The sequence below is a fragment of the Pelophylax lessonae genome (genome assembly GCF_965119305.1).
Source record: "Pelophylax lessonae genome assembly, chromosome: 1".
In the NCBI taxonomy this organism is placed as follows: Eukaryota; Metazoa; Chordata; class Amphibia; order Anura; family Ranidae; genus Pelophylax; species Pelophylax lessonae.
In genome coordinates, this window is record NC_138768.1 from 24,228,866 (window position 1) to 24,242,185 (window position 13,320).

The window sequence follows — 13,320 nt, forward strand, 5'->3', positions numbered from 1 at the left end:
ATTTTTGGCAAAATTTTTGCTATTTTTTTATTAATATGGCAAAAAGTAAAAAGAGCAGAGGTGAGAAAATAGCAACAAAAGAAAGCTCTGTTTGTGGGAAAAAAAGGACATAAATTTAATTTGGGTACAGCATTGTATGATCACGCAATTGTCAGTTAAAGTCGCGCAGTGCCAAGTTGAAAAAAGTGGCCTGGATGTTAAGCAGGAAAAAGTGGTTAATAACCATGTTGTTTACTGGTTGTTTAGGATGCTGTTACCTGCCAGCTCCTTAAATTTTGCATGCCGGGACCACTACTTCTTTACCTCCTGTATTTATTTATTTTTTTCCTTTTGCGAATTGGCTTTCACTCCTGTTTTATGTGATCAGTTACCGTTTTTGCTTTATGTGATAAATACTGCATAGGGCAATAGTGAATTGACATTTTCAGGATCGCATTCCGTATTTGGGAAAACATCTAAATACCACATGTGATCTGCTTTTGTGAATGGAGCCCAATATGTCTGAACCTGTTAGATAGTGACAGCCAGAAAAGATAGTATTTAGACTCCGCTACTCTAATTAATGAGAGGCTTGAGGTGTGGCTTAATGATATCCAGCCAAATTAAAAAGACCAATCAATGTCTGGTACAGTCTATTCTACTAAAGAAGGTTCTGATCATGTGACTCAAGCCATGATCAAAAAAAGCTTGAGAAGATTTTTGATGAAAAATTGTAAGGATGCAGGAAGACAAAAGAGCCACAAACACATATTTAAAGGCCTTGACGTTAAACTGAAAATGAAAGAAATTTGCTGTAAAGTTTATAGCAAGAACATAGGATGTCCATAGAAGACCTGCAGAGAAGTCTTAAGAGCAACTTAACAACTGTGCCTAAAGTTTTCAAATAGCCACAATGGCTACAGGGCACTATTCTGTGAGTAGTATAGTGAGGTCAGTTAACAGAATATGAAATGCTATTTTTTCTGGAAAAAAATAAAGCACATGACTACCCCCCCCCCCCCTCTGTGAAGCATGGTGGGGGTAGTATCTTGGTTTGGGGCTTCTTTCCTGTCTTTCAGGTTGGGCAGCCTTGTGTCTCAAGGAGATTTATTGTAAAATAGCTTAATGAACTTTTACTGGACAATATCATAGTAGAGATCATTAAAAAAATGTCTAATCCCAAGAACATGTAATATAACACCCCTTGCCAGTCCTTAGATGTGGTGGCTGCATTTGTTTTCCTATTTTCAGGCTAAGTACACAGAAACATGGCATAACTCTGAGACTCCCAACCATGAGAACCCCTATTCATTCACATGGGAGGCCAGAATATGGGCCCCCCTTGTTAACGGGGGCTTCCCGATTCCAATAAGCTGCCCCTTGCACCCCCAAAACCACTGGAGCCAAGGTTGAGGTGAAGAGGCCCTTGTCCTCATCAACCCCCCATGTTGAAGGCATGTAATCTGCTATGGTTCAGGGTGGTGCTTGCTCATCTCCCTTTTTTCTGGCCTACTAGGCTACAGATAAGGTTCTGGAATGGTATTTGGGGGGACCCCAACACTGTTTTTTTTATTTTAAATGTTCTAATGCCGACTCTTCTTTTGTTTACATTCTGCTGCTTCTGCTCCTTAACAACCAGCTATTTAGTGCTGTTTCTTTTGTTTACATTCTGCTGTCAGTGGGAAACCCTGCTGACAGCAGCTAAATCATAGTTGATAAGGACATGGCGGCCACCAACTCCTTAAAAAAACAGCTATTCTGGGCTATTTTTTCTTTCAAACTACATAACAAATGATTTCAAAATAACTTCTGAATATACATTTTCTGGCACTCGACTCCACTAATTAGCCTGAAGGGGCAATACGCTGCTCCTTTTCCCCCTCTCTGTTTCTCCCCTGCAGATGTGCTTTTCACAATCAGTTGGAGAAGAAGCACTGTTTATTCTGGATGGGGATGGGTAGCAAAGGCTGGCACAGGGAGTAGAGAAGCAGGGCTATGATTGACTGTAACTGGCTTTATATGGGAAGGAGGCAAGTTGGACGGGGCTATAAGCCAATCACAATCAATAATAGCCCTGCCTCCTGCTCCCCATTCAGTCTTTCCTCCCCAGCATAAACAAACAGTGTTTCCAAACCATTAGTTATTTGGTAAGGGGGTGCACTGGACACCTTCACTGCCAGTGTGCTAATTTCTGGGTGTCCAGAGTGCCCCTGTGCCTTTAAGGAGGAGTGGGCTCCCTCCAGGCCTGTCTAATCTATCCATTATTATACATGTGCTCCTATTATGGAGGCTCTGTGTGGCCTCTGCAGCTTACGCATGTGTTTTGCAAATGTGTGCAAACGAAAGGCAATTTGTAAATAATGTGCATATCCATTTAAGAAAAAAGTGTATGTGGTTCCCTCAAAATCCCTATCTGGCTTGCCAGGGAATGGGGGGGGGGGGGCAGCCCCCTGCTGAAGCAGCTGTACTTGCAGTAGAGGACCATCTTTGAGTACCTTGGTGAGTATGGCACAAGGACAGGCTCGGAGGAAGCTGGACTTTTTTCCCCATGCCAGTGGCTGCTGATACAGGACGCATGCACTGTATTGTCATCATTTCAGGGGGCAACAGGAATGGTAAGCTGTGACAATGCATGTATCAGTAACACTGTGCCAGTTGTGTTCTTACTGGAGCACTCACTGCATGGTATCATGTGAAGGGAACTCAAGGCAGAGCATTAGGAGGAAGAGGAGGACTTCTCTGCATCTCAAGGCCCTCTGTATCCAGACACTGTCCCTGTATCCATCAAGCAGGGGCAGTAGTGCAGGTGGCTGCCTGAGTGTTTGCCCAGTTTGCAATTAATCTGGTGGGCTGCTATCTGAGTGTGCATTTGGTTCAGCAGGGGGGGGGCGTCTTTGTGACCGACAAAAGAATGCATCTGTCCATGGACACTGTTGACCAACTGACATTTATAAACATGTCAGCAAACTTAAGAATTTTTTTTAGCACACTTACCAGCTAGTCTGTGAAAAAAAAAAAAAAATGGTCAAGCAATTTGCATTAAGAATAGAGGAATGGGGTCCATGGGAGGGAGAGGGAGGGGGTTAGGTTGACATCAGTCAAAAGCATAGAAACTTCTTTGTTGTAAGATGATATGTTGGTAGACATGGTATGTTGGGTGGGGGATATAATCGGACAGTGAATGTCTCATTAAGAATTTCACTGAACTAGTTTTTAAAATGATTGGCAATCTCTTGGGCAGTGAGTGAGTTAGTGGGCAGAGGAGGAGGCAGACAAAGATGAGAGTGATGGATCTGATCTGTTTAGCAGCATGAGGCAGGAACTGTATTTTGGATGGCAGATTTATAATGGGTGAAGTCAGCTTAATGCAATATTTGCTCAAGAGCATGACTATTGCCCCCTTTAATCTGGCTGCCCTGCTCCACAGCAAGTTGAGGTCTCTGCCCCATCCCTCCAACATACCCTTTCACTGCGGGATACCTTCATCGCATGGAAGGAAGTCAGGAAATTACTGGATCTCTCCCCGTTCATCTCCAACCACTTACATATCAATGGTAACCTGATGTTCCCGCAAGCTACGCAACATGAAGCCTTCAGACTATGGTTTTTAAAAGGGCTAATCAAGGTTTAATCCCTTTAAGGTATATCCTTTAGGGTTGCTTCAACAATTTTCTGAAATATCACCTGCCAGCACATCACGCTTTCTATGCTCAGCTGTTAGCAGACTATGTATCAAACATATGTCCTATCAAGTCCCAGAGATTCTGAACTTCTTTTCTGCATACTTTAGTCAATGGTCAGCGATACACAATACTGTGCGGGTAGTGCTGCTGCAGGACTCGCACAAATACCAGAAACTGCAAAATCGCACCCGTACTGAGAACCTCAGTTCCCGTGCGGGCTGCAATTTCAAAAATAGTGCAGAAACCTCTTTCCTGCAGTATTACGGGGCACAGAACCCTATTCAAATGAATGGGCTCCCGTACCCGCGCAAACTGTGAGCTGCACAGCAGCACAAGTGTTAAACCAGCCTAATTATCACTCTTATCCCTTCTAGTGCTGCATTGTATGTGGTTATCAGAGGTACACGACTACTTGTCTTCTTCTCTTTCTATTGTAGGAAATTTCCCTTTTGGGCGTTTATACTTGTACTGATAGTTTTGTTGCTGTAACCATTCTAATGAAAGATTCTGCTAGTACTCCTACATGTCTATTTCTGTCTTCTGGTTCAGGGCATATTCTGTGGTATCCAGACTAATGAAGGGCCACCTTCTGGAATGGTTTATGTGTTTCCACCAAGGATTGCATGCTACATCATTTTAAACACCAAAGGCTTCACTAACACTACTATTACACTACTTACAGTATACTTAGACATTGGCTAAATTACCCCCTGTTTGGTTTGCAGCAGAACTCCAGAACAGGGGAAATGTTTTAACCCAAACAGTGAACCCCATTGAAGTATATGGGGATCGAACAGGAAAAATCAAAAGTGCCAATTTTTAAGGCAAGCATTTGGCCATGAAAGGAATATGGGGGCCTGGGTACTGCCCTGGGGAGCATGTATCAATAAAAAAAGAAATACATAAAAAACTATATATTTTTTCAGGAGCAATGATTGTAATTATGCTTAAAGTGCAACAATGAAAATGAAAAGTTACTTTAAATATGGTACCTGGGGGGTCCCCTTAATGTGCCTGTAAAGTGGCACATCTGTAGCATGCATAAAACATGCTGCAGCAAAAATGACATTTCTAAAGCAAAAAAAAAATTGTAGGCACTTGGCTATTAAAAAACAAAAAGGAATTGCCCCCCCCCCCCCACCCCCATCCCAGTCCAGACCAGACACTTCGAAACTGGTATGGATTTGTAGGGGAACCCCATGCCAAAATAAAAAAAAAAAAAAAAATGGCGTGGGGTTCCACGAAAATTCCCTCCCTTATCCAGGCATGCAGCATGGCAGGTCAGGAAAGGTGGGGGCAAGAGAGTGCCCCCCCTCCTGAAACATACCAGGCCACATTCCCTTAGCATGTGGAGGCTCTGCCCCCTTGCCTCAAAGCACCTTGTCCTCATTTTGATGGGGACAAGGGCCTCATCCCCACAACTGTGACTGGTGGCTGTGGCGGTCTATGGATGGGGGGCTTATTGGAATCTGGAAGCCCCCTTTAACAAGGGGGCCCCCAGATCCCGGCTCTCCCTGTGTGAATAAGTATCGGGTACATAGTACCCCTACCCATTCACCAAAAAAAGTGTAAAAAAGTAATAAACACAAGAGACAAGTTTTTGACAATTCCTTAATTAAAAAATAAAAAACAATATCCCTATATGTAAGTCCATCATCAATCACGCCACCTGAAAATTTAAAAAATAAAATAAAAAAACGTTCCCCTTCTGGGAGGCATCCCGCCAAATGCCTGCTCTGTGCTTCTGACGTCAAGGACTGGTACATGCTGGGCATATGATGTCAGAGGTGGCGGGGCCACTGAGTGACGTTGCCAGGTGGCCCTGCCCCTTACCTATATAGGAAATTTCAAAGCGCAGAGCAGACATTTGGCAGGAGGCCTCCCAGGAGGCGGGAGCATTTTCTTTTTCAGGTCGGCAGGTGGCGTGATTGATTGATGATGGATTTACATCGAAGGAGACTATTTTTTATTTTTTTAATAAAGGAATTGTCAAAAACATGTACAGTGCCTTGGGAAAGTATTCGGCCCCCTTGAACTTTGCAACCTTTTGCCACATTTCAGGCTTCAAACATAAAGATATAAAACTCTAATTTTTTGTGAAGAATCAACAACAAATGGGACACAATCATGAAGTGGAACGAAATTTATTAGATATTTTAAACTTTGTTAACAAATAAAAAACTGAAAAATTGGGCGTGCAAAATTATTCAGCCCCTTTACTTTCAGTGCAGCAAACTCTCTCCAGAAGTTCAGTGAGGATCTCTGAATGATCCAATGTTGACCTAAATGACTAATGATGATAAATAGAATCCACCTGTGTGTAATCAAGTCTCCGTATAAATGCACCTGCACTGTGATAGTCTCAGAGGTCCGTTTAAAGTGCAGAGAGCATCATGAAGAACAAGGAACACACCAGGCAGGCATGTATCTTGTGCTTACTATGTTTTGATACTTTTTTAGTGAATGTGTAGGGGTACTATGTACCCGATACTCATTCACATGGGGGGAGGGTAGGATCTGAGCGCCTTCTTGTTAGAGGGGGCTTCCAGATTCCAATAAGCCACCTGCCCGTAGACCCCCACAACTACTGGCGACGGTTGTTGGGATGAGGTCCTTGTCCCCATCATGTTGAGGGCATGTGGCCTGGTATGGTTCAGGAGGGGGGCGCTCGCTTGTCCCCCTCTTTTCTGACCTGCCAGGCTGCATGCCTGGTTAAGGGCCTGGTAGGCATTTTAGAGGGGATCCCATGCAATTTTTTTTTTTAATTTGGCGTGGGGTTCCCCTTCAAATCAATACCACATCCCAAGGGCCTGGCATTAACTGGGGGGGGGGGGGGGCACCGTTTTTTTTCTTTATTTTGTTACAAGCCCTTTTTTTTTATTGTTCAATTGTCAAATGGGAAATTAATTGACAGCTGATGACTCATCATCCTGGCCCTGCTCCTTAACAATCAGCTTACATTGTGCCCTGATTGGGCAAAGCCAAATCCGGGCACAGAATGCAGTGTGCAGCACTCTGTGCATTGCAGGGTGTTCATTGGGGCGATCACCCTGCAAATTTATGTGTTTGGTAAACGGTCGAATGGCAAATGTTCAGCCCGAACTCATGCTCCGGCCGAACCTTTTGCCCATCCCTATTTACACTATTATATCTGTAGTTTTGCTCTTGAATAGTTCATATCATTCCATATTATCTTAGGTCCCAAGGGGTCGATGCTCCGAGGAATGTTTTCCAGGGTTCAGAAAATCTGTAAGAGAAGGATATCACCCATGTTGTTATAATTGTGCTCCATGTTCAGAAGGAGAAATATCAAACCAATCTGGTAAGCTTTATATTTCTTTAAATAGAAACTCTGATACTGAATTAGAAAAAAAGTGATTCTGTAAAAACTTTGCAGGCTGAACATCTCCCTACATTGTATGAAATTAATGATTACTGATGGCCTGGTGGCCTGATTACTGATTCCACGAAGCGTGTGCTCCAGCAGGTAGACTAGAGGGATAGTGTCACTGATGTATGCATCATCCTGGCTCACCATCCGTGTGGCCTCCTCAAATGGTGACAGGTAGAGTTGAGCGGACACCTGGATGTCCGTGTTTGGTGGGTCCGGCCGAACTTTAAAAAAAAGTCCGGGTCCGTGACCCTGACTTTTTCCGAACTTGACCCGGACACCGAACCCTATTGAAGTCAATGGGGACCTGAGCTTTAAGGCACTAAAATGGCTCTAAAAAAACAATGGAAAGGGCTAGAGTGCTGCAAATGGCAGCAAAATGTAGTTAAGAGCATGACAAGTGCTCTGCAAACAAATGTGGATAGGGAAATAACTTAAAACAACAAAAAAACAGAAAAATAAAACAATTTTCTTCATCTGTGAAGGACTCATATGGAGTAGGAGGGAGGTTGAGGTGGCGGTGGATGTGGCGGTGTAGGTGGAAGCGGCGGTGGAGGGGGACGAGGTAGCCAACACTGCTTTTTTTTAGTCATTTTAAATTGGGGTACACCCCAAAAGAGTGAGAAAGATCAAAATATAACAATGGCTGGGTAGGGCCGGTATCCATCTCTATTCTGCACAAGGTACGGTAATGTCCTGTGGGATCCATGCCTGGTTCATTTTAATGAATGTGAGCTTGTCCACATTGTCTCTGGACAGGCGGCTGCACTTGTCTGTGATAATGCCCCCAGCCGTGCTAAATACACGTTCAGATAATACACTGGCTGCAGGGCACACCAGCACCTCCAAGGCGTAAAGGGCAAGCTCAGGCCATGTGCCCAATTTTGGGACCCATAAGTTGAAGGGGGCAGACCCCTCATTCACTACATGTACAGGGGAGGGGTAGAACTGGATGGACTTTATTGGCACTATAACCAGACAGTTAAGTCATAAAAAGTTAAATATTTTATTTAGAAAATATTAAAAAACATATACATATGTGTACCACCACAAGTGCAAGACAAAAAACATCAAAGAACAATTGAGTCAAAGACAGAATCTTGAAAAGCATATATATACTAATATACTCATTGAAATAACCGTAACCTCCGTAACCACCTTAATGGAAAAAATGTAACATCTATAAAACTGTTAGAGAACAGAAATGACAGACAGCCCTAGGGCTGTTCCCAGTAAACTTAATTAGAGGTTAGAACCAAATCCAACGATGGCGGTATTAGGAGGCTCGGTATTTAGTAGTATATTTCAGTCACAGGCATACTCTACATGTTTCGTGCGGTAAGAGCTTCTTCAGGAGTTATGTGAAGACTGTAACAATTCTATAAAAATATAGAAAGGAAAGATTTAAGATTCATACAAAGTCTGTTAAAGATATATATATATATATATCTTTCTTTTAAACAAAGCATACACAAATATCCAAATACATAATTTACATGAAACATAAAAATAAATTGACTATATTTTCTTACCAATATAGCAATATTGATAGCAAAGTGTGAGGAAACACTATTTTTTCATTTTGTAGGTATTGATGCCTGTGGTCACAGGGCAAACACAAGGGCGAGAGTCCAGAAGCGTGCCACTAACACCCAAAAAGGAGGGTGGCGGAGGTGGGGGGATATTTAGGATATCAATTCTCAATCTGATAAAAAACAATAATGAAGTATGAGTGATAGTCAACAGAAAGAAAGTGTCATAAGAAGACGGAGTATATAGTAATAAAGATAATAGTATCCACAATCTTACCCCTTAAGCAAAAGAGTTAGTTATTGTAGTTCATGAGGTCACGATAGAACGTATAAATAGACGTTTGGATGCATGAAAGCAGTCAAATGTGGTGGAAATATATATCAAATGAGCCACACTATGTTTACTGTAAGAAAACCAGGAAACAAAGTATATGTAAAAGAAAATGCAGGATATGGATCACTGCCATTTATCCAAAGAATACAAATGAAGACAGGGATGGATACAGAAAGAATATATAAAAATCTTTTTATAACGCACATAGAAGGTAATGTGCAAAAATAGTATATATAAGTAAAGTTAGTGAAGAACAGATGGAAACATAGAAAAAAGGAAGATAGCATACCTCAGTATGTATTATGGATCACGAATAACTAGGTAGTATATAGAGAAATTACTTTGAGCAGACGTCCCCCTACTAATCAATAGGGCACAAAGTAAGCCTAAAAAAAGCAGAAAACAAAATGAGGAGGTAAAGAGGTTTATTGTTAAAATAAACCACATAAAAAATTATATAACGGCTCAAGCCAATATCATGGCCATATCATCACTATTCAAGGTACTGACCTGAAAAGCTGCCCAAAGCAACAAAGATGTGTCTATTCGTGACACCAGCTGGAGCGACCGTGACCTCCTGTATCTCCAGACCGAGCCAGGCTTCAGTCTGGACTAAATAACCTCCAACTGCGAGAGTCAACACGCCGTGCTGGCGTGTGACATGGCGGTCATTGATGGTGATTGTACTATTCGGTGCCTGGAGGTGCGGCTGGTAGCACCATCACCTTACAGGATAATGGTTCCCTCCTACTGTCTTGCTAGGGCTTTCCCTGAGTGGCCTTTTCCATCTAGCCTGACTGTGAGGTATGGGACAGCCCGTCGCATGAGTGGGCGGTTTATCCTCCCTCCGCCATCGGAGTTTCCCTGTCAGAGGGCGGCGAGTCACAAAGAGGCTGGAACCGTTCTTGCCTCTCGGACCCGCCCTCAGTGCTCTGTGTCACGGGATTGGGCCTTGCAATTTTCGCGCCCTTCCCGATCAGAGCTGGGGGCGGACCTTTTGCCGGACTGCGCTGACGTCACACTGTATCCATCCCTGTCTTAATTTGTATTCTTTGGATAAAAAAAATGATAAAAATGTCATATGGGTACAGTGTAGCATGACCGCGCAATTGTCATTCAAAGTGTGAGAGCGCTGAAAGCTAAAAATTGGCCTGGATGGGAAGGGTGTTTAAGTGCACAGAAGGCAAGTGGTTAAGAATCCACAAGTCATCAATCATTAGTTAATCCACACAGGTGTCTCCAATTGATCATTAGGAGGACTGAGATAAGGTTACAAAGATTGGATCCTTCCCTATGTGGAATTAGTCATATCCAGTGTATTCTGTCCTAATAGTAAAGGAATGGAAAAATATTTGTCAATAAAAAAAGACTCCACAAAAACATGTATTTCAATCAATGAAATAACACAATTAATCATATGTTGCGGTATTGGATATAGCTGTCACTGTTGAAGGTGTAAGACACATATATTAGACCAAAAGTCCATTTATAAAGATACCATTTATAAAAATAAATACAAATCGAGTTCAGAATTTAACCCCTTCGGTTGTAAAGTGTCTAAAGCATGGATCCACTGGACTTCACGTTTCCTAAGTTGTAACCTTATCTCAGTCCTTCTAATGATCAATTGGAGACACCTGTGTGAATTAACTAATAATTGATGACTTGTGGATTCTTAATTGATGTTTGAGCATATATAAGCCTATGTATTTGTATAGAGATTAAGGCTGGCCATACACTATACAATTTTCTTATTCAATTTCCTTTAGATTTACCTTAAACTATGTAGTGCAAGGGCCTGCCTGAGTGCATACAAATTGAAAGTGTTTAGGTTTGACCCTATATTACATGGTTTTGGTAAATCTAAAGGAAAGTTGAACAAGAAAATTGTATAGTGTATGGCCAGCCTTAGATGTATTTCTGTATGAGGAAGGACGTTAACTTTGGAGTCCGAAACGTTACTATCGAAATACTCTGATATTGTACTGGTATGTACTTTTGGATGTTTTTCTAATAAAGAAAGAATATTTGTGCAGCAATCCCTGTGGACTTGTTCTCTTATATATACAGCCTGTGGGATGGCTTGATTGCTTTGCACACGACTTCAACGAACCACTGCTGTTGTGCTGCTCACCATACTTCTGAAATATATATATATATATATATATATATATTTTTTTTTTTTTTTTCTGCTATAAAACATATCCAATAAAAATTTTTTTTAAAAAATCTTATTTTTTCTTAAATTTAGGCCAAAATGATTTCTGTTACATGTTTTTGGTAAATAAATCTCAATAAGTGTTTATTGATTGGTTTACACAAACGTTATAGAATCTACAAACTATAGTTTCTGGAAATGTTATTGCTAGTAATGGAGGCAATCAATGACTTATAGCGATACTGGGATATTGCGGTGGACTATCGGACACTAACTGACCCTTTTAACACTTTGTGGGAGCCAGTGACACTAATCCTGTGATCAGTGCTAAAAATATGCACTGTCACTGTACTAATGACACTGGCTGGGAAGGGGTTAAACATCTAGAGTTATCAAAGGGTTGACTGTGTGCCTAGCCAGTGTTTTTGTGTACACAGTGTGCAGCTTTCTCTAGGTGAAGAGATGGATTCTAGTCTCTGCTTTGTAGGAACACAGAATCCATCCCTTCCCCCCCCCCCTGGGAACTGAGGTATGCCTTGTTTACATATCTCAGTTCTCCATGTTTTACTAATGATCGGCAAGTTCCAAAGAACATCGAGTCCCTGGGACCCACAGATCAGTTTCTGATAGCACCCCCTGCAGGCACAAATGCAGAATTACGTATATATATCTGATTTGGGGCACAGCTGCCACCCTGTAGCAGTAAAAGTGCTATAGGGCGGTCAGCAAGTGGTTAACTAAATTACTGAAAAAAATATTCAATATCATCAAATAGTTGCATTCTCTGTGTACCGTGCCTAATGTTATTTTCACTTATTTTTACTCTACAGACAGTGAACTCTGCAAGAAGTGTCCTGAAAATGAATGGCCTAACAAAGCTAAAAATATTTGTATTGACAAAGTCAATGAGTATTTATCATACGAGGAGGATATTCTAGTTTTATTTTTTTCTGTATCTTCAGTCATATTTGCTACAACATCTCTCCTTATACTTGGACTATTCTTTTGGTTTCGGAGCACTCCCATAGTCAGAGCCAATAACCGGAACCTCAGCTTCATTCTGCTCTTCTCCCTCATACTGAGTTTCCTGTCTGTATTCCTCTTCCTTGGCCGTCCTGTGGATATTACCTGTATGCTGCAACAAGTCTCCTTTGGAGTTCCCTTCACCATCTCAGCATCTTCTATCCTAGCCAAAACCATCATGGTCTTCATTGCTTTCAAAGCCACCAGACCTGGAAGCTCTTGTAGAAAATGGGTGGGAGTCAAACTTCCCAATACAGTCATGTTATTCTGCTCATCCATTCAGATTATGAATTGCATTCTCTGGTTGTCCATCTCTCCACCATTTCAGGAGTATGACATGGACTCCTATCCTGGGAAGATCATCATTCAGTGTAATGAAGGGTCAGTTATTGGGTTCTACTCTATGTTGGGTTATATGGGGTTTCTGGCAGCTGTGAGTTTTGTTCTGGCTTTCATGGTGAGGACATTACCGGACAGTTTTAATGAGGCCAAATACATCACCTTCAGCATGCTGGTGTTCTGCAGTGTCTGGATTGCCATGATTCCGGCCTATCTGAGCACCAGAGGGAAATACATGGTGGCTGTGGAGATATTCGCCATATTGACCTCCAGTGCTGGAATATTATTGTGTATGTTTTCTCCAAAACTCTACATTTTACTTTTAAAACCTGAGCTGAATACAAGAGGAACAATGCTGGGGAAAAGAATGCTGTAAATGTAATTCATTGATTTATTGTATAATGCTGTAGACCAGATTAAACACATTCAGTAATATTGTTAAATCATCATCATTATGATTTTTGTGTATATTTACTGCCTTCTGTCTGCCTATTGTATATAAGTTGATGGAAGGTGGATGTTACAGAATGGGATGCTTCTTGCACTTACATGACCCCTAGCAAGCACAAGCAAAGTAGTGTGACTGCGCTGTTCATTGGACGATGCCGATCACAAATATTGCTTTGACCAATCAAAACATCACACCATGTAACCAACACCTGCACTTAGCAGCTTGCTCCCACTTTGCTCTCACACACTGATTGGAGTGTGATAAGAAAGAAAGCTTCAAGATCACCAGCCAGTATAAATTCAATCCAGAATCCGACCCACCAAGCCTTGTCATGTGGCCTTCACAGTCAGTTTTGCAGCAGAAACGTGACAGAACTCCATTCCACCACCTCTGGATCTCTCCCTCCTCTCCCTCTCCTCACTGTCATTTG

At 41.9% G+C, this 13,320-nt stretch overlaps 1 protein-coding gene across 1 annotated transcript in view; it reads left to right on the forward strand.

Moving 5' to 3' along the window:
• LOC309565173 (vomeronasal type-2 receptor 26-like) overlaps positions 1-12,815 on the forward strand; it is a gene marked incomplete at both ends in the record, with an annotated part of 37,699 nt that extends 24,884 nt beyond the window's left edge. Inside the window, 2 exons of the mRNA XM_082269969.1 lie at positions 6,861-6,984; positions 11,908-12,815. Coding sequence (XP_082126095.1) covers positions 6,861-6,984; positions 11,908-12,815 — 1,032 coding nt within the window. The remainder of the gene's footprint in view (positions 1-6,860; positions 6,985-11,907) is intronic.
• Positions 12,816-13,320: the final 505 nt, after the last annotated feature.